The sequence below is a fragment of the Falco biarmicus genome, chromosome 6 (assembly GCF_023638135.1).
Source record: "Falco biarmicus isolate bFalBia1 chromosome 6, bFalBia1.pri, whole genome shotgun sequence".
Taxonomy (NCBI): domain Eukaryota; kingdom Metazoa; phylum Chordata; class Aves; order Falconiformes; family Falconidae; genus Falco; species Falco biarmicus.
Window position 1 is genome coordinate 18,988,293 of NC_079293.1, and position 21,855 is coordinate 19,010,147.

At 41.3% G+C, this 21,855-nt stretch overlaps 1 protein-coding gene across 1 annotated transcript; it reads right to left on the reverse strand.

Annotated features, from left to right (window-relative positions):
- Nucleotides 1–2,075: 2,075 nt before the first annotated feature.
- Nucleotides 2,076–21,565, reverse strand: LOC130151693 (elongin-A-like). The gene is made up of 11 exons (XM_056344287.1): nt 21,001–21,565; nt 13,730–13,786; nt 11,783–11,895; nt 10,046–10,745; nt 8,508–8,607; nt 7,520–7,693; nt 6,815–6,912; nt 5,811–5,991; nt 5,224–5,347; nt 2,421–2,536; nt 2,076–2,286 (listed from the first exon to the last, which is right to left on the reverse strand). Exons 1-11 carry the CDS (start codon nt 21,154–21,156, stop codon nt 2,225–2,227), a joined length of 1,881 nt encoding a protein of 626 aa, XP_056200262.1. The 5' UTR covers nt 21,157–21,565; the 3' UTR covers nt 2,076–2,224.
- Between the last annotated feature and the right edge of the window lie 290 nt (nt 21,566–21,855).

Sequence of the window (21,855 nt, forward strand, 5' to 3'; positions counted from 1 at the left end):
TACATTTATAGCTTTGGAGTGAGAGAAAGCAAGAAAAGGCAATGAAAGGCACTTACACTGAAGTCAAATTTGCCTTCCGTAGAGTTCTGCCATCAGTGTCAAGGATAAGAGAGTGATCTCCTACTTTAATTAACAATGCAAGTCTACTAGTTAAAACAACTATTTATCCTTCAGTCTCCCAAGGGGATGCTCCTGTCATCTGTAGCAGCTCTGAATAGTTACAGCTACGTTCTCTAACGCCAGAGTCCAGCAGAAGACTTAGTTATGGCTTTGCCTTTTCTTGCCTAAAAGGATACTGTCCATAACTACAGCAAATAAAATTGATTTAGCAAAACAGAATTATTGAACAATTCACACTACACTTGATACAAACCTTCAGCTGAATTAAACTTTTGTCACCAACTGATTAGCAACTATATGACGACCAGAGCTTTTTGATGGATAAAGGGTGGCATGCTGCCCACTCAGCCAGGTTTAAGTGCTGAATAGCTCCTCCTTGAAGTGTTCTTTACAAACATGTCTGACAGCCACTGCACCACCTCTCCTACCAGTCAATGCTTGCTTTGATCCCAGAGACAGGGAAAGCTCCCCACAGTTTCCAGGTCAACACACCTGTTTTTCATCTTTCATTCTTTTTAGTGCAACTATAACTCAGAGGAAAAACACAACAGTAGCACACCTGCTGACTTGAAATCCCTCTATAAACAGAGCATTTTCACAAGCTGTCATGTGTGAGCGACTACATTACCTGACTGTAAAAGCCATTTTTAGTAGCAGTATTTTTGTAATCTACCCGAAAGTTTATAGGATGGTGAAGAGATTCACACATACGGTGTTTTTAGTAAGAGACAGCAACTGGTTTCATTATTAACTTACCCTTACCCTGTGTTTCGGGGGTTCTAAGATGCCAAACCCTACAGAAGTATAAAGGAAGAAACAAGACCTACTTGCAGCTACTGCGTGCAGTTTATAGGGAAGAATCCCTCCAATTTGAAAGCCATGCCTTCAAGGCAAAGTCAGACTTAAAATTCACACAAGTGAACTAGTTTAGATGAAGCAACTACAGTAAGTACCTCATTTCTAAAAGCAAGCCCATTCAAAGACTAACCCCAAACTGCAGCAGTCCCCAGCTCTTGAAAGGACAGCTATTCAAGAGCAATAACTTTTTCACTTTGAACACAAAAGGCTCATATTCAAGGTTGTAAGCTAGGCTTCTTCATGACAGGAAGACAGCAGGTGATCAGAGTATAGCACGAGTTTTCTCATTTCCAGACTCAAATGTATTATTTTGCATGAGTTCTACAAGATGACCATAGCATCAAACTGACTCTTGGTTTCCCTCCCTTCTGCTTGTTCTCAGAATAGTATCTCCCACACAAGGACTTTATGCCTTTAGATGGTATCACACAATGACAGGTCTGGGTTTAATTATTGTACAAAAAATGTCCCAACTAGACTGAGCTCTTGAATAACAAATGATTTTTCATTAACTCACTGTCACGACCTACCTCATTTACCCTGGCAGTATACAAATCCTGCTTTAAAGAAGCAATTTAAAGGAGAGGTAGGAGAAGACAATGTTTAAAGACTCACTGCTTAAGTAAAAGGGCTGAAAAGCACATGGTGTCCAGAGTAAAGATGTTTCAGAGCCCACTTCCAGGAGGTCAGAAGGTGAGCTCCAGGACTGTCTCATACAGAGTCTTCTGTTTTGAAACAAAGAAAAACTAAAATACAACCAAATCATGTTTTTATAATAAAAATATAAAAGTCTCCCTAGGAAAACCTTTAGTGAAACAAATACAGTAAAGTTTCCAAAACACTTTCATGCAAGAGAGGCCAAGACCTCTTTGCAATTGTATCCAAGTATACCGTGTGGCTATTCCTACAAGGTAACTTTAACCGGGGAGAAATACACCTACAGCTTAAGTACATTCATGGAAAGCTTATGCAGATGCATACATAAACTGATAAAAACAGCATCTATAAGAGTCCATACAAACTGATGTGTCATTAGTGTACTGACCTTGTATCAACTTTTTCCTCATTCATGAATAAGAACAGCAGCATGAAAGGACTCAGATGTATCAATTTTTATTGCAAGTAATTCATCCATGCAGTGTTTCATAACCAAGGCAAACTGAAGAAAGTTTACATTAACATTACTTTCATTAGCTGTAGCATGATACACAAATAGTCACGTAAGCTTCGAATATGCAGCCTCATTTTATCGTCGTCCAGCTCTGATCTTCAGTGCTTTCAACGTTTTCCTCATGATTGGTGCAATTTCTTCAATAACAAAATAAGAAGACCAGTTAGGATTACAGCTGTAACTTAAAATGGTATTAGCATAAAACTAAGCATATATGATTAGACAGCAAGTTAAAACAATTATCTTTATAATCTCAGGCAACTCCATTTACTTTTGATAGGCTTCTTTCCATCTTGAGTCATTATGCTTGATTTAGAGCTTCCACTGTTGCTAGCAGGGATCGGATTCGATGAGTTATTTCTGTCTCTGCTTTCTGGAATCTTTCTTCTTTTAAAAGAAGGAAATAAAAAAAGGCTGGCATTTGATATCAAACTACTACTACTCACTGGCTAGTTCTGAAAAATAAAAACTGATTACAAACACTTAAGACAACACATTTACAAATCACAGGACAATTCAAGTTAGAAAGGATCTTAGGTGGTCATCTAGTCCATTTCTAGTCTTGCACAAATTTTCCATTTATTTGATTTGTTGTATCTTATTTGTCTTTAAACGATCAGAAATGGTGACAGATCAGAACATTTAGCAATACCATTGTAATTCATGATGTCCTGTGCTTTAATTTGCTCTTTATTTTCCTCTTTGAAGGCAGCTGAACTGCTAACCAGCTCTGACAGAAAATTACAGTAAATTTAGACAAGCTTTCATGGTTGGGGGTTTTTTTTGGGGGGGGGGCGGTGGTGGTGGGTTTTTTGTTTGTTTGGGTTTTCTATTTGATTAGTTGGTTTGGCGTTTGGGTTTTGTTGTGTTTGTTTTAAGTAGAAGTGTCCAGTGAATGGCACAATAACCAACACTAAATATTAGGTTGGAATCCTCAATCAACAGGACAAGGACTAAAGCAGATGCAGATACAGAGCTGATGCCTACTGCTAAAAATATTTAAGCCAACACAACATTGTGTCAGCAACTGGGCAGCTTTGTACACCTCAGAGCCAGTCACTGACATCTGCTGCCAGTTATCGTATACCACTGCACACTGAAAGGCAAACAGCAGCCTGCTAGAGGTCTGCACATCTGCCATAAGACTTTCTAGCTCCTGCAAGACCAGCTGCTTAAGTTAAGATTCCAGCTGTACAAATTCTACAACTTGCAAAACTGACAGGTTTCTCAAAGGACATGGTCAAAGCAATGAAATTAAACTCGTGCCTAAACAAACTCTTGCTTCTGAAGAGGGCAAAGCAACAACCCTCTTACAGCTTCTTTCACACAACAGCAGTTTTTAATTTATCATGCCCGAGAAAGACACATGCAGGGCTTTAAGTACATCATTCAGCTATGGGTCGAGATTACTGGAGCAGAAAGGGTATTTACACTACTGTACTTGAAACACCTAAACTGGAAGACTGGTTTGTCACAACACAGATTCCACCTCCCACAACACAAATGAAAATAAAAGCCTAACTCAAAGTGTCTTAAGCTACTGCCTTGGTGGGGGACTATCTTTTCATTGAAAACAGCAACAGTATGGAAAGAAGCTTCCTAACTTCATCACCTAAAGGTGCAGCTATAAAACACCGTATCTGGTGTGAAAGCTGGTTTTAAGAAGTTCCTACATCCAGGCTGTCAATCCTGCTCCATACCACCACCACCTTGAGCAGTAAAGCAAAAATGCTCAGCTAAGTCAAGCTCCTGAAATGCACAGAAAATGTGCTTTCCTATGGTTTTTAGCTCCCTCCCACCCCCAAGCCCCAGTGCAATAAACCCAGGTCAGTTCAGTTATCTAGTTCATATGCCTACAACTGCAGGCACCGCAGCATCATAACAGAAATACAATTACTCTCCTGATGTGTTCAGCTATACTAACCTGGTCTTGCATCACGTTCGCAACAACTTAAGTTTTATCCTCCCTCTTCCCAGCTATCTGTCACTATCCACTCACATATTTGTCATCCTGCATAACTATTCCCTAACTCAGATTAATGAAAAATGCTCCACCTGCCACTCCCCTAAAGGGAAAATTTTGAGCGCGCTACCTGAAAAGCGCTTATGCCACCACAGAAACAACCACAGGCAATGGGGAGACAAGGGAGGGCACCATGCTCGCCAGCAGCCACAGCAAAGTGAGCATCATAGCTTCAGATACCCACGTTCAGGCAGTATGAATACTTTCATAGCTTTCACGGTCCAACTGCTGGTGCATGGACTCGTCAGCCCATGGGGTGCTTCTGAATCAAACTGCTGATTTTTCTTTCAGACAAAAACAGATATTCAAACAGTAAGAAGTACAGCAGCTTGTAACTGAGAAGGGAAGAAGAGGTAGAAGCTGGTACTAAAACTGGTTTGTCTCCCTGTTGCAGCCACCCTCTTGGATACAAGAGAGTTCATTAGGCTGGCAGGAACAGTAGCACAAACATCACATCTCAGCTTTGGTTCTCATGGCTGTTTAACTACACTGAACTTTGATATCACAAAGAAAATTTGGCTTTGTGCTGTACAAAGGAAACATTTGTGGAATTCTAGTTTTCTGTTCCTCCAGTGTTGGCGCTGCTACAGACTGACTGTTCTAGACATTCCTTTAAGCTGCCAAAGCAGAAACCAAACGTCAAGAATATTAAAAGTTGCTGAGATTCCCTCTGGTCAGCTGTATCACTCCAGGAAGCTAACTAGGATTTCATGAAAGAACACGCGAGGCTACTAGGCAGGTTTATAAACACGAAACATCAACACTGGAATCTCCCCAGGATGTCAAGCAGCATTAGTGTAGTCTGGAGAAAAACAGCATCCACTCACTCTGCAGCTGGGAGGGTGAATTCATCACTAGCATTTTGGAGAAATGTGCAATGACAATGCATACACAGCAGAGGAGCACATAAGACTTAAAAAACAAGTCATTTCTAGCCACTAGTTGCTTAACAAAAGAGCAATATTTAGAACTTAGAAGTACTATGCCAGCAAGCTTTTGTACTGACAAAGACGTGGAAACTCAAGTTAAAAGCACAGTATAGAACACTTACTTGTACTTCTCTATTGAATGAGGTTGAGTGACAGGTCCTGCTGTCCCATGGATTGCTTGCTGTCGGCGAATGTTCCTGGGTGGTTTTGCTGCACTGGTCACGTAAGCCATTTTTGCTTGCCTGCCTAATACAGAAGGAAGGAGAAGAGGATACATGACTTTTTTTACCCTTTATATTCAGAGCTTGGTTGATAATACTGTTATGTGGCAATTTCTAGGTTTAAATTGGGAAAAAAAAATTCAGAAAAGCAGAATCTGGTACCAAAGTAGTATCTGAACCATGAAAAATCATGTACAGGCTACATACAGTATTTCTTTGTACTAACTTTGGTATTTGTAATTACATTTGTAGTCTGCATTGTTGCTTAGATTTGTCTACTGTATGCTGCAAGTATGATGCGTTGACATATTGTACTTTTTTAAGCAACTGTAAATTAAAAGGAACAGTGTTCTTTCTTCGTGACTTTTCCTAGAGGTACAGCACTAGTGCTTAGTGCAAACAAATCACTAAACTCTACATATTAACTGTCAAGAATAGCAGAAGAGACTGGGTTTTTGTAAGTGGAAAAGCTAAACCACAGATTTTACCTTTTGGTTTCTCTGACTGAGCTGAAAGAATATTTTTTGTAAGCATCTTCAGTTTTTCCTCTCTTTGATTAAATAGTCTCAAGTACATTTCACGCCAAGACTCATATTCCAGGAGGCTCTCCTTTTTAAAATCTCTCTGGCAGTGTTTCTTCCACAAGTGGTCAGACTCTTCCGTAAATGTCTAATTTGAATACAAGATACCTTAAATCAAAGATTTAGAAGTAACATTTTCAAGAGTACCTGTTAGCTGAGCCTGTAGACAAAGCCCAATCCCCCAGTAGAGAAAGGTAGAGAACAAATCCCACCACACATGGTGTCAGAGGTGCTTCCAACACTGAGCATGGCAATACCACGCAGAGATACCAACTTCAGTCTAGAAGTTATACAGCTTCAAATAGCAGAACTCTATAGCTGAGTTAATAAGCTATGCTTACAGTTCAGGCTTGCATTTCCAGCACAGGCTCAGGCCACATGAGCTCTCAACTTTAGGCATGCAGAGAAATAGCTAACTTGCACTATGAAGTACTGCACACTCAGAACCTCTTTTCCAAATGCATCATGGAGCTGAAGTCCTAAGAGTGTAGAGAAGAAATCTGCCATACATATGAAATCTCATCCCAGATACTTCCCAACTGGTATGCTTTGCAGCCTTAACAGTTTGTCACTTTAAAACAGTTGGTTCTATTATGACTTTCCTGGCTATTTCAGTAGTAAATACTGTGGTGGTTTGTGGGTTTTTCTTTTTGTATTCTTATTTTTAGAAACAGTACTTTTCTAACCATGCTGGCTTTCACTTAGTCATCAGTAATAATTCTCCCAAATGTTTTAAATCTGTACACTTGAGAAAAGAAAGCTTGATAATGACAGCTGAATTCAAAGAAAAAGTATGCAAGACAGAAAACCAGTGTACCCCATGGAGAATCTATCAAAAAGGGTGCAAGGAAGGTAGAAACTGAGGCCTCATTTCCTCTGTGGTTCCCTCAATTTAACAATGCAGGATTTACCGGATTACATTCCTCTATTCGTAACAACTGCTCTGGTGTGCAACGTGTTAGCACAGGCTCAAGAATTTCAAATGGCACACCTCCTACTTCATGTAGCGCTACAAAAAGAGGACAGTACTTTCAGTATCTCGTTTTACTCAGTGGGTAACACCACTCAAACGGTTTAAAAATAAAAATGGAAGTTAATTTCAGTAAACACTAACAGAACACATGTTTTGGAGTTAGGCTATGAAAATCTAAGTCAGCAGTTCCATACTGACTGGCAGTTATATTTTAGGATGGAGAAAGCATCTTTGAACAGCTATTGCCTCAACTTTACTTATGTGCATCACTCCCCTCTCTGCCCACACAAGGGAATAAACGATTTCTTGATCACTCATTCTAATTTATGCAAATAAACATCCTGAAGAAAAAAAAAACACCACACACAGCAGGCTTTTGGGTTTATAATTTATAGGACATTGTATTTTAAATAAAATTGGAACTTTATAAAAAGGTAAGCTTTCAAAGCAAGACTACATTTTAGCCAGCCATAAATCCCTTTTTTTTTTTAAGGCGCCTTTCAACCTGCTCTGAGTCACCATTTGTTGGGAGGGGCAATATCTTTTAGTAAGCCAGTTGCTGGCATGGAGAGAAAAAAAAAAAAAAAAAGAAATCTGATACACTTTCAGGCACAGCCTACTAGAAATCACTTGAAGTACTCACAATCGATATTATTTTGAAGCACACGGATGCACTGTTCATACAGTGTAAGCATCTTCGAAAGACAGACTGTTTTAGAGCCAGAGTAAACTTGCATTTTAGAGTTCAGTCTCCGCCCTGTGAATTGAACTGTCTCTCTGACTTGCTGGGGTGCTTCTACAACAGGTGCTAGGGAAGCTGCGAACAAAACATCAGACAAGGCTTAATCTCTCTCCTGAAATTTTACAATGCTTTAAACATTCAGCTTTGAGAAACACAGCTAGTAGGACATATATATTAATTTTTCTTGAAATACAAAGTTACTGCATCACAGTTTGGGGCCCTTACAGATATTACATGTTACAGAAGATCATTCATCTAACACTAAGACAGGATGCACATTCCAAACGAGCTGCACCAACTCAAACCAGCCTTACATGAGCTGTATTCACATCTAGATTACTCTGTTACCAGTCTACAGCACACTATTGATCTTCCCGAGTTATCCTGGAGAAGCCAGAAGCCTCAACAGCAGTGATGCTTCAAGACCAGATTCATACGAAGCCACCGAAACCTCACAAAAGCTGCTAGGGAAAATCACTGGCACTTTGTCATCTACCTATAAAGATGCTAGCAATTTCCTATGCCAAAGCTAGGCCTAGTGCCTCCTGTATTTGTTTCACCTAAGATAATTTTTACTAAGGTTTTACCTGCTACAAGGTATAGACAGAAGTAAAGATAAATAGAGCCTGTAGAAGTACCACCTGATCTATGCTTTCTCTACATCTGTGGTAACCTTCCACGTATTTCTTCATTCTGCAAGCCGTAAGAGGGAAGCCTTTCTAACTCCCTCCACTTTATCTGTAGAAATCATGTTGTAGCTGAAGGTGAGGCATTTCTTTGCACTGACAGATGAGCTAATATAGTTTATCAGCAAAGTGGATAAAGACATCTCCACACAGAAATGAAAACCTGCATTATTCCACATATATCAGCCTTGCATACTACTTACCTTCAAAGTCTGCAGCATATGAGGCAGATGAGACCGAGATGCCCGTCAGAAATTTAGGCAATGGAGTATTAAGGAGATCTTGGAGGGATGCAACCTTGGCCTGTGCACAGTCAAGGAAACATTGCTTCAACATTACAAATTTGGGTTTACTGAGGCTTAAGATAAGCTACAAAAATAACCACCCTTAAGCAAACCCTAAAGTAAACCAGGATAACTGGAATTACTGGTTTTCTGCACCGAAATTTATTCACTGGATTACTTTCCAGCATACCCTTTCATACCTTACCAAGACTACATCACAAAAGGAACTCAGTGGGGTATCTGCGATCGGTGCACAAGAACAGGTGAAAGAATAAAGTAGATGTGTTCAACTAACAGGCTTTCACATCAATCACTATTGAGGTTAGAAGTATGCAGTGAATGAGACAAAACTGCAAGATGACAAAACCAATTACATGTTTAAAAGCAAACTAAATGCCATCCTGAAAGACAAGAAACAGCTTGTCCCATCAAGTCTCCTATATTGTGCTAGGTAACACATGTAGCTTAAACTTTCACAGCTAACCCCTTAAAAAGAGATTTAAAGATCCAGCAGTCTGGTAAATACAGGTCCCTGCAAATGCTCAGCATTATGTCCAACATCTAAATTGGGTCTTAGGTGTTCTCCAGTTATAAGCCAGGCACTTACAGCCCAAAACTTGTGTCTCCCTGAACTTCATTTCAGTATCTTTCTAACTTTTCATGACTGCTTGAACATCTGAGATTTTTTCTCAGTTTATGCTAGAGTATTATATACAAGCCTCTACATTAATGTTACTCCATTTGAGACAGAAGATGCCACATTCAGATTGTAGATCTTCCACAACAAGTAAAGCCTGGAGCTTTCACATCACAGTAAAGATAAAAGACTGGAGAGACCTGTAATTCCCAGTGCACAAAAGCTTTTGTGTAAACGGTCTAATTAACATGTTTAGATCTACCTTGGCTCAGAGGAGCTCCTTAAGTTTGTTCCACTTCAAGGAACTAGGGTAGTCCACATACAAACATGTATAAGCTATTTTTATATGCAATACCGTGGTTTATTTCAATGCATTAAAAGAAGAAAGTTTAGTTCCACTTCAGACCTTAATGTTCACTATTAAAGAACCACAGCATCTGACAAAGTGACTATGCTATACATAGAACAGCTGCTACAGTCACAAACCAGGCCGCTCAAGAACCGAAGGGAACATCCTTCCAAAGGTACCTTTACTTTGGAGGTAAAAAGCAGATTAGATGATATGGATCAAAGAGTATTTCCATATTGGAAATTATCCTAATAAACCAAGACAAGTCAATTGTAAACTGCCAGTTTGCAATAAACAATCATTTTTTTTGTCCCAGTTACTGCAATTATTAGCAATTGTAATGCAGCTGGTGTGTCAGAGCCGTGCAGTCTGTTGCTTAAAATAACCAGAGATTAACTTCACTGGAAAATAAGAGTCCGAAGCACTTATCTGCAGTTTATTTGCTATTATCTCAACCATGCCATGGTTTACCTTTTTATTGGGAGTTTCTGATCGATCACCCTCATGGCTTTTTACATCTTCCTCTCCTCCTTTTGCATGAGAAAATTTTGAAGTCTTTTGTGGTAGTAAGTTGTTGTTCTGTTCACTGCATTTCTTTGGCCGTTCACCTGTAGAACTGGCCTTCCTCTTTCTTTTTTTGGGAACCTGATCATAGTTAAGATAAGATTCAAAAGACATAGCTGGGGGCTCAAATTCCTCATCACTAGGTAATTTGGCTTTGCTTTTTATGACAAGTTTTTGTTTTGGTTTCTTCACATGCTTAGGACTTCTCTGCTTGGAAGTATCCTTACTAGGCTTTTCCTTCAGGGATGATAAGTCTTTATTAGCTACAGAGGAACACTGCTCTTCTGAAACTTTCTTGCTGTCCACAGAGGTTCTCTCTTTGAATTCACTTTCTTTAGCTTGAGGATTGGTACCCTGGGAAGCACGCTGAGAACCACTGCCGCTACATTCTTTATTGTCACATTCTTTTTGAGACTCAGAATCTCTACTTTGGTGGGCCTTTTCGCAAGTATGCCACTTATTCAACTTTTTAGAAGCAGGAGTGCTACCAGAACTTCTGGAGGCCAGTACAGATGCTTTGGACTTCTCCGAAGGCTTCATCTTGGAAACGGAAGATTTTGTCTCATCTTTTTCTTTTTCAAAATTTTGCTTTCTTCCTCTGTGACTACTGCAACATAAAAATAAATCACATCCATACTTTTTTAGTTTTACCCGTATTAGTAAAACTAAAAGCACTAAAATCACACCACATGTCATAATTTCACAAGACCCAGAGTTGTGCTCTTATTCTTCCATTACCGCTAGAGAACCCTAGACAAACAGCTACTGGGTCCAGCACCACTAAATACTGCTACAAGAATTGACAGCAAGACAAGTGGGGAGCAGGGACATAACCATCAGTAGGAAAACATACCCGACAGTACTATTTGCTTATAACATGTTGGACACCACTTTTTACCCAAGTTTCCCTGCGTGCTTTATAATACAGACATGGTACTTGAGATAACTAGGAGACAGAATTTTGACGTGCTCTGTAGGTGATACAGATTACAACAGGTCAACCTTTATGCTTTGCTTATCATGGATTCTGGTATTGCACTTTTCTATTGTTTGAACAACTTCAGATTTAAAAACATACAATTTAATCAATCTAAACCTTTGGCTTCCTCATTTTAACTGCCTCAAATTGCCAGAGGTCTGCATAACGCCTAAAGCACAGTCCGCCCAGCCACAGCAGTGGTGACTGCTTTGCATCTCTTCAGTGTGACTTCCCCAACATGGGAAGCCCCTCTCAGTCTACAAGAACATTACAGGAAAGTCCTCAATACAACCAAATCACTGGAGAGCTGCCTCATTTCACTACGACCACTGGGAAGAAAGAGCAAGCTTCCCACTTCCCTGAAGTGGGGAGCAGTGCCCAGTCATCAGCTTAGTCCTGCTTGCACCAGCTGGGAACCAAGAACTGTGCCAGTCAGAAAAAATATAGCTAAAGTCTGAGTGCTGGCTGGCTAACCAACCAATACTGGTTGCTCTGATTTGTTTTGGTATTTTATAAAAGACAGACTCATTTCTTCCACACAATTTATGCATTTGCCCTAATGCACATTTGTCATTCTAAACACTTTCCTAAGCTTTCCAGTTTGTGTTTTATGAAGTTACACTGCCGTATAATTAACTTTTTTCTAGAAGTTAGTTCATACTTACCTCTTACTTTCTGGATGAGTAAGTTTTTTCCATTGTTTTACCAGGGTTTTAGCTGCATTCCCAGCAGTGGCATGTTTCCTAAAACCATTAACTGTTTTGCCTATGCCAGTTTCCTGTTGAAGACAGTGCAAGAGAGATGTACAGAATAAATCATGACTAACATCCCAAATACAACCTTCTCTAAAACTGCTACAAACAGTATTAGTGTAGTAGTCAGAGCAGTCCTACAGCAGCTGAAGAAATAAATGCACGCTTTATACTGTGGACAGAACTGAAGGAAAGGTAGGTATTTATAACCAAATATGGGGAACAAAATGAAGTCTTAATTCACAAAACTAAGAGAAGTCATTTTCCTCCATTAAATGTATGTGTTTCAGGAATTTCACTTGGCTCAGACGCTTACGCCCACAAAATGCATATTGCTCCAGTGAATTAGAGTAATCAATTCAAATTCCTTTTAGGCTTATGCAGGTACATTTTAGCATGTTAGGGACCACATACAATATACATATTTTAATCAAAAATGCATCTCAACCAGGAGCAGTAGAGGGTCTGAGGAGCAGAGTTCATGACTAAACTCAGTTTCAGCACAGGAAGCAAAAAAAACCTCTTGACATTTAAAATCCGTCGTTTTCTGTTTTCCCCCAGTACAAATATTTTCACGTTACCATTGTGCCTTCAAGTCTTGCTCTAGTGAGTTTTACGTTACTTAAGCACTTAATCTCGCAGACATTGAGTGTACAGAGAATCACAGGTGACTTTTTTAATCCTGTCTTATTGGTATCTCCGATTCACAAACTCTCAGTTTTAAGATGCACACAAAACCTGGAATTCACCAGGTTAGCAGCAGCCTCTTAATGTTCCTGCTAACTAGTGAAATGATATTTCTGTGAAGTCTGAGCTAGAGCTATACGCATGGTATTCCCACATAATCAGCTCACAGCTTAGAAAGGTCTTCCTTAAATTCATTTTAAGGATATATAGCTTCTATATAATTTGAGCAGTAATGGTTTGGTAGGTTAGTGTATTGCAAAGAGATGCAAGAAAAAACGTAAGTTCCTTATGTTCTTCAAATGTGTTAAAAAAATATGTGGAGTCCTCAGTTGTAAGACATCTCTCTCCTCTATTTGACTTGAAGTTTTCCATCAAAGTCTGTCACATAAGACACACAAGTTTGCTGGAAACAGGAATTGCCTGCAGAAGCGCTTTGTCATTTTAAACAACTAACTGCAATGTAAGATTATTTTGTTTTCCAATAAGAATACATAAATATTACTGTATTCCAGTAGAAGTCTACCCATGTTTAGGCAGGTAAATGCTTTTGCCTGAATAGGCCAGCCAATTACTTTAATTACCATATTTTTCTCTTCTTCTTCAAAGAACTCTCTCACAAAACCCACATTTTTCTTCTTCCCAAAATACAGACACGTTGCTCATATTAACTAGACGCTTCAGAGACCATGGTAAGAATTTCTAATGTAAGATTTGATAGGATGCAGGTTTGGTAAGGGTCCAAGTCACAAGCATCCTTACTTGGGATAACTACTCTTTAAATGAAAGTAACTTCAAGCTGCTAGTAAAAGCTAGATTTAGACAACTGACCTAAAGAATGGTTCACTCATATTTGCTTTGACTTAAGCATTGACTGGAAAATAGTTCTACAGTGAGAACAAACCAACCCTGACTAGCAAAGTACTCTCTATATGCTCAGATTCCTGCTCAGTACTATCATTGTTGGCATAATACTGTGTTTGTCAAGTTCTATGCCCAGCTTCCAGCTGGCTTTTGGAAAAGGTTCCATGGTTCCTTGTACGTAACTCTAAATGAATCATGATTAAGACTCAAAATAACAAAATGCAACATGTTCACTGCTTCTGTGATTGGAGACCCCTGACATTTACACAGTAATTCACTACGGAAGAGTTGAATGTATTTTTGGTCACTTACCACTAGAATATCCAGTGACATATCCAAATCCTGTAGTACCTTAAGTGTTTTTATAATCTGAAAGGAAACATTAGATTATATTTTTAAAACAAGTCTTCCTAAATTCTATTCTGCTTTTCTCATCCTCATTCACATTTAATCTAAAAATACTCAATAGTTTTAAGAGGAATATCCAGTAACTCCAGGAAAATATAAGTACTCCTTTACTGCCCATCCAGGCTGTGCTTAAAGTCTGTGCTGTGAACCAGTGCAGTTCTGCCAGCCTCCCAATTTCAGTAACACCAGAAAATCCAGTAGGTATGGATTTACCACTACACAGATAACATTAAAGATCAAGAATACAGTAGTAAAGGTTTTATATATATATATATATATATGCCCATACTCCTTGTGTAGCAGTGACCCTCATTTGTCACTGAGCCAATGGAAAAGCCACATCACGCAGAACCACCACACAAATCAGCAAGTCCTCCAGCAGGCCTCCCAGACAGCAGCACCACTCCATCAGCCCAGGCCAAGAAACATCAATAAAGCTGGTGGGAGCCCAGTTCAGAAAAAAAATAAGGTTTTGAAAACTTAACTGCAATTTGTACATTAACAAAACAAGCTCAAGCTAGAACAGCTGTTTTGTTTCACACTGACAAAGCATACACCTGTTACAAAACTCAACATTTCCATCAGAGCCAGAAAAAAATTTTCAATACAAAATGCTCATCTCCCTATGATAAGTGTTTTGATAACACAACTCTCATTTGTAATGAGTATAAATTTCTTTGGCAATGGCTATACAGCACCCCAGAGGCTTGCAGGTGACCACATGCAAGCAACGTGCCATATCTTTCACAAACTTCCACAAAGCTATTTTATGTAAATAAAGAATTAATGTGCAACTGAAGTAAGAACACTTCATAGGGCTTTCACAAAGCTGGAATGCAAGTCAAGCTTTTCAGATCATTGGCACTTCTAAATGCAATGGCAGGAACCTGCAGGAATGCAAAACAGACTACCCAGAAACTTTCTAACTGTAACAACAGCTATGCTAATTCAGATAACTGATGGACTAGCATTTATGATATTAGATAATGCTACTGAAATGGTGTTGCAAGAAGTGAAAGAGATACTAAAATAAGCGAGCAGCAAGCTTGAAACAATTTACAAATTGCACTGGGGGGGATATTTTTCTCCACTGTTGTTCCAGTTTCATTGTTCCTATAATGCATTACTAGTGGAATCTCACACTTGACGCTGTGTACAGCGGGCTCTATCTACATGCCTGGCATGCAGTTCTTCCTGTAAATCATCCACCTTGCAACAGTGTTTCTGAGACCTAGACAAGTACAGGAGAAATGTTTCACAGCCTGGGAAAACATGAGAAAAATCTGTAAAAGCAAGGCATACACCTAAGACCAGAGGTAACAAATCACCTCACTCCCCAAAAGTTTAGGTAACTACAAGATGGCAGGATACCTACAAAAAATTCCAAACCAAAATTTTGGAACCAGTATGAAAACCATAAGTTCCACTTACCCCCTATTTAAGAGCAAGATACTCCCTGAGCCAAAAAGTTGCATTAAGAATATATGCAGTGAAATGAAAAACAATTTTGTATCTCAAAAGAACTACTCTTCCTTCTGAGAAGAATACAAGCTTAACATTTAACTTTTTCCAGATGCTTCACAGCTGTAGGCTGTATATATTTTGTGAACTGAAGACTTTCTAAATAATCCCAACAAGGAAAAAAATACATTGCAAAGATGCTTAACTAGAAGAAAAAAAAATGCTTACAATGTTAATCACAAGCATTATAAACTATGTTATCACTATCAGGTTAGTTAATTTTATTTTTCTTTATTTAAAAAATTATATATCCCTATTAACTTATTTTGCAATGAAAAAGTAACTTCTTGCTGAAAGATTATAGTAAGCTATATAGGATGACTAGATACTGTGCAAACCACTGGGAATAAATCCCATAGGCCAAAGACAAACCCATATGTTTGAGAATATTAAAAGATGTTTTCATCAAGCTACAAAGAGAATGGGGGGGGTTGAGTGTTTCCTCTTGATTGGGTTTTGGCCTAAGTTAATTCATAAAGCCAAGTTCATTTCGGAAGAACAGATTCAGGAAGCAAGCAATTACTGTTCAGACAACTTCAAACCAACAGGCTAAATTACAAAAGTACCCAGATGGCAAGAATGTCCAAAAGCAGTCAACACATTTCAATGAAAAGCACAGCTTTCAAAGTTTTCTAAATCAAAGACCACATATTTGAAGAAAGCAAATGGACAGTGTATCACATTTAGCAAATTAAGACAAAGAATAAGGTTTCATTAAAAAGAAAATAAAAATCATTGATCAACCACTCTGACAAGCCTTTTAGGAGAAGTGATCCTGATCTCTTGATACCAAGGAACAGCTCAGGCTGCAGTAAGACCAGCAGCTTTGTATGTACAGAACTAGGAAAGGAGAGTGAGCTTCATTTGCTTGGCCAACGTTAATGGCAGCATCCAGCCTGCCGGTAGGAATCACCCATCTCAGACCTTAGCATTTAGAACCAAACTTACAGACACAATCAAGGAACAAGTAAATTTAAGTTGTGGCAGTCAGTAACAGCAGAGAGACTTTGCATTTATCCTGTTTGCTAAAGAGTTCTGATTTCTCTGTCAAAGATGAGGAGGGGCCATTTGCTTTTTAAATCACAAATACCAAGCTCCAGTATCTATCAGACTTCGGCGAAGGCCACAGAAAGGTATACTATGAAGCACAAGTCACAGGAAAGCCTGTCACTGAAACAAAAGCTTGTTAAAAACACAAATGTCGATGTCGTGACATTTATATGGTGCACCACTATTATTGCATAAAAGAAGGCAAAAAGAATAATTTGTTTGAAGTCTGTTCTAAGCAGGCCTCCAAAAACAGAATGAAGGTTGACTACTGAGGTGCCTTGCTCTACCCATATCTTTCACCATAGCATCTGTAGTTCATCTGGGCTCTTATCTCACTGGACTGTGCCCAGTAATTTTTTCTCAAGTTCTTCCATATACACACAATACATATGTAACCCTCCACGGGTTTTCAAACAATTTTACCTTGCATACCACTATCAGGTATACCCTCATGGAACAACTCTATTGACTTTAAAAGCGATGGTAAACTTCACAGAAAAATTATGAAGAACATAAAAAAAGTTACCTCTATACACAATTCCCGAACCATTCTACAAAATTCCTAAATGCTGATTACCAAAAAACAATCCAAAGCCTTTAGGACTGTTGTTTTTCCAATAAATGACATTCCAAGCAAGCCCAAGACACAGGCCTTCATGCAACATAAGCAGAGCTTTATGGACAGACTGAGAGCTGGCATACACATAACTGAGACAAAAGCAAAGGTGACAATAGGAGTAAGAGCAAGCCAAGATGAAGGGGAGGATGGAAAGTAGGCAGGCATTTGGAAAACAGAGGGCAAGGGTAATGAGCAATGGGTAAGAAGCATGTAAGCAAACAGATTTTCCAGAGTCAAAACCGACCATAAACTGATGATCACAACAGATGTCAGGTACACAGAGTTTGGTCTCTTCTCACTGCATAAATGTTGCTCCATCATCCCTTACACAAGTGTTGTACAGTCTCCTCATTTTTCCTAGCTGAGCCTGGACCCTCAGGAAGGACAGGACTTGTTAACAGGTCCCTAGGCCATCTGTGTCAAGGGACTGACTCAACAGTTCACCACAGTAACTCCTTCCTGCTTTGTCTCCCTCCCTCCTTGCTCACCAGCTGCACCTCTCTCTCAAAGGGATACCTATAATATTTAGTTCATTCTCTTCTATGACACAGCCCATGCAATTTCACAAAGTCCATAACATTCAGCTGAGGAGACACTTCATCTGAAAGAGCACCCAGACTTTTAAGACAACACATTAGAAAAACCCAGTGCATTCCCAAGCAAGTCATTCCTGTGACCTCAGTAAAAAAAAAGCAAACAACTGTTTGATTAAAAAAAAATATTGTTTTGTTTTAAGCTATTGAATCTAACAATCTCTTCTTGCTAACTTTTTTAGTTAGCAAATCTAAATCTAAAAATCTTTTTGTAATCTTTTTTGACAAACATCCTTTATAACACAGAAGTGTAAACACTAATTCCACGCTTCACCTTGGTTCTTTAGTTTCAGTAAGTTATGCTAGTCAGAGCTATAGGCATTCTCTGGCTGTCTTATTATCTTTCCAGCTTGGCAGTATTGCTTTTAAAAACAGTCCCCAGAACAGGACATAATACTGCTGTAATTGTCCCTCTAATACTATATAGCAGTAATAACATAACCCTGCTAAGCTACCCAAAGATAGCGTTTATTCCATAAGCCACTGCATTGTACTACAATTTCATGCTCAACTGGTAATACAGCAGAGCTCCAGATCATTTTCTGAGTCTATGCTTTCCAAAATACAGTCTCCCATCCTGAGTGACCTATATTCATAGCTCCTAGCTGTGACTTTCCACTGAGCCATGTTAAAATGCATGTTGTTCAAATGAATGTAGACTAGCACATGATCAAAGTTGGTTTCTAGAAGAGTCCCCCTTCATTTGACACAAATTACTTTAGTATTTTTAACATTTCACCAAAATGCTTACTGTCTTCTAAATTAAGAAAGATTTGAGTACCATCATGTCAAGGACAGGTGCATACTTGCCCCTCACCCTCAAAAAAAACCCCACCACAAATCCACAACCAAAACCACAAGTCAACATTGTTTTCTGTTGAGTTCTGGCACTTATTTTTGGCAAGTGCAATGGAAATCCATTTATTGTATTGCATCAGGTCCATAACACAGCTAGTGTAATCAGCATCATACAGAGGCAAGTCAAATGCCTTAAGTCTTGCGTATGTTTATGACAGCATCAGCTGAATATTATTTGAGATAAATTCGGCAGTACATATCTACACAGTCTCATTGAGTGGCAAGGATCATGGCACCCTCCTTTAATTCTGCATCAGTTACATATTATATGCAACACCATGCAGCTGCTCAACACATTCCTTCATGATCAATGTCAATGAAGGCTATTTCATTTACCTGTATGAACAACAGGACAGTACTTTTCTTCCTGTCCTGCTGAACTCCCCTAGTACCTTGAGCATCATCCAATACCTAAATCATTAGTTCTGTCCATTCTTTGGTCAATTCCCTGAAAAATCAATAGGGTGGCTATCAAGCCTTGCACATTAATAAGCTTTTGACATGAACAATCAATGTTCTGCATCTTCCCTGGTTACTATCACAAAGTTATTTAGCAATTATTAAAAAGTGCCAAGACAAATACTGTTCTCAAGTATGGGACAGAAATATTTGACAACACCTATGCTTACCTATATACCCACCTGTGATATTGATTTTTATGTATGTGGCAAGAATAATAACTTCCCTTTTTGCCTTTAAACATGATAACCTCGTATTTTCTGTTACTGGAGTTACCTTTAATTAGCAGTGCACTTCACGACTACCAATTTACGGCTATCAGTTTCTCATTCCCCCTACCACTCCTGAAGCCCCTGTTATCCACAAACACTTCTACTTCACTAGACACAGTTATACCAGGGACAGCAGCAGTGCTGCAGCACCACCATTAGTCCCATTTTGTGCAGCACCTGCTTGCAGTCACGCCACATAAAAACCGTGCCATCTCCTCCCTTAATGAAATCAAATCTGCCAGGACTATTTACATGTTTTTGCTAGAGTTGAATGTATTTTGGAATCACTTAAGAATTAACTACCTCTAGAATTGTTTCTTTCTTTTCCCTTTCAATGTCTTGTTCAGAATAGCGTATCAACACCAACCCCAAGTATTAAAATATTTGAAGATTATATTATCTGATGACTTCTGTAGCACAAGAAGAAACCCTAGGCTCATTGAACTGCAGATTAAAACATCTGCAACACCGGCACAGATATTTGCCTTTTGGACAGATACAGCTTACCACACTGGCACTCAGGAAGATAAACCCATTATTGGCTAAGAAAATCAGTATTTCCTATATATGCATATATACAGACACACTTCGAAAACACACAGTAGATACGAATGATAACTAAGCTTTTCATGTTCGTTAACCACCAAATACAATGCAGATTAAATTTTATTGTCCCCCATACTTCCACAAACTTGCGTCAAGATTTAAATCATGGCAAATGCATTCTGTACTTTCAAGCTGAATGCCACCCTCAAAAGAAAACCCCATCCTTTTGAATATGCCTTCTTCAGTCAAATGTGATTTATTACTTCATAAAACACTGAAGCCAACTTGGCACATACTGCTTTGCTTCCCTGTCCTTCAGAGTCCAGGCTGCTGTTCAGAGAACAGAGCTGTGCCTTCTTCCTACCCGCTCCACTCTGGGGCCCGTGCTTATATCCCCACCTGCCTCTCAGTACCTAGGGAACATCAAGCACAGCTTCTGTAGGCTGCTATGATCCATCTCCCCACTGATAGCTGCTTGCTTCAAGTATTCCTTATCTAGTCCTTGCAGCTACTGAGCAGCCCCAATATCCTGCAGAGGTTAATTTCTTTCACAGATAAGGGCAGCTTTGCTCTTTTTGCACCAGGAGTAGCAACACAACTCCCACTCTTCTTGCTGCATGCTGTTGAAACAGAGGAGAAACACCTATTTCACCAAGAAAAGCTCTTATGAACACAGAAATTAGCACCCCGGCTGCTGTGTTTTGAGCTTCTGGCCAGGCCGACAAGATCTCCCATAGCCAGCAATACCTGTCAGAGGTAGGGTCATGACACCCAGCTTTGGTTGCCCTTCTCCTCACCCGGCTGCACACAGGGCCTCCTGGCCACCCACCCAAAGCTGTAACCCCCTCCCTACCTACCCAGGACATAACCACCTGTGACCCAACTGCCACGCTGCCCTCCTGGTCGTGGCATGGGAGGGAGGAACGGAGGCCCAGGGCCAGAACCTCACACACACGCTCCCCTCGGCAGCCCAGCCGGCCCTGCTCCGTCCCCGGCCCTGCTCGGCGGGGCCGGCAGCCAGCGCCGAGGCGGGGCAGCAGGGCCGGGACAGCGCGACCCGCAGCCCGTCAGCGCGGCGAGGACCAGCGGCCTCGGCCGGCCCCACCGCAGAGCTCCGCCCCACCCAGAGCCACTCACACCGCCGATGCGCTACATGTACGCGTGTAAACATATACAGTATACGTAAAGAGACCGGGGCAGCCTCCTGGCGCCCGCCGGGGAACCTCTGCCTCCCCTGCACGGCCGCAGCGCCGGTACCTCCGCGGGCTCCTGCCCGCTGCCCAGCCGCTCCTTCAGCTCCAGCACCCTCCGCGCATCGCTCCGCCCCTCCGCCATGGCGCCCGGCCCGGCCGCCTGCCCTGCCAGGCCGCTCCGCACCGCTCGCCCCTCTTGTAGCAGCGCCCGCCGCGCCATAGGCGGCGCCGCGGTCCAGCGTGGGCCGGCACGGCACGGCCCGGCACGGCCCTGCGCCGCCTGAGGGGCGCGGGCGGGCGGCGGCGCCTCTCGCCATCCCCAGCGGGAGCCGCGATTTCCCCAGTGTCCCCCCCGCGCCTTCTGCCCATCGCCGCGCCCCCCGGGCCGCCCCACGCCTACATCTGAGCTCTCCCCGGCGGGCTCACGGCCAGGGTCGGGGGCCGGGGCTGGGGCCCTGCTGACAGGGTGCAGGCAGCCGCTCCCGCGCCCGGCCCGGAGCCCTGGTCCGCTGTCTCACGAAGGCGGGCGCAGCCAACAGAGCCCGACCCAAGCGGCTCCGCCCCGCCGGGCTTTGGCTGATAGCTGCCGCTAACCAGGTTGTTTGCTACCGAACTATCAGCAATAATAAAGCTGTCATGCTTTTCTTTGTTCTGCCTCTTCCAACGGTGCTTAAACACGCAGCGCGCTACGCACAAGCACAGCTTCAACTGAAGCGAGCCCACGGCGGTGGGCCGGGCCGCTGCAGCGCGCCCCAGGACCGGGCACGGCGCCTACCCCCACCCCGCGGAGCGGCGCGGCGAGCGGTCCCGCGGCGGTGCCGCCCCAGGGGGCGCGGGGGGAGGCCTCTGCCCCGGGGTGCGCCAGGCGGGACGCTGGTAGCGCCGCAGTCATGTGCACTTGCTCATGCACGCCTGTTCA

Bases quoted from the DNA above. Each gene is read 5' to 3' on its own strand.
- LOC130151693 (XM_056344287.1), bottom strand. From the start codon at position 21,156: ATGGCGCGGCGGGCGCTGCTACAAGAGGGGCGAGCGGTGCGGAGCGGC. The intron at 7,694-8,507 runs GTAAGTAGTATG...TTTTGTTCGCAG, and splicing joins ATATGCTGCAGACTTTGAAG to CTTCCCTAGCACCTGTTGTA. The intron at 5,348-5,810 runs GTAAAATCTGTG...CTTCTGTATTAG, and splicing joins TCAGTCAGAGAAACCAAAAG to GCAGGCAAGCAAAAATGGCT.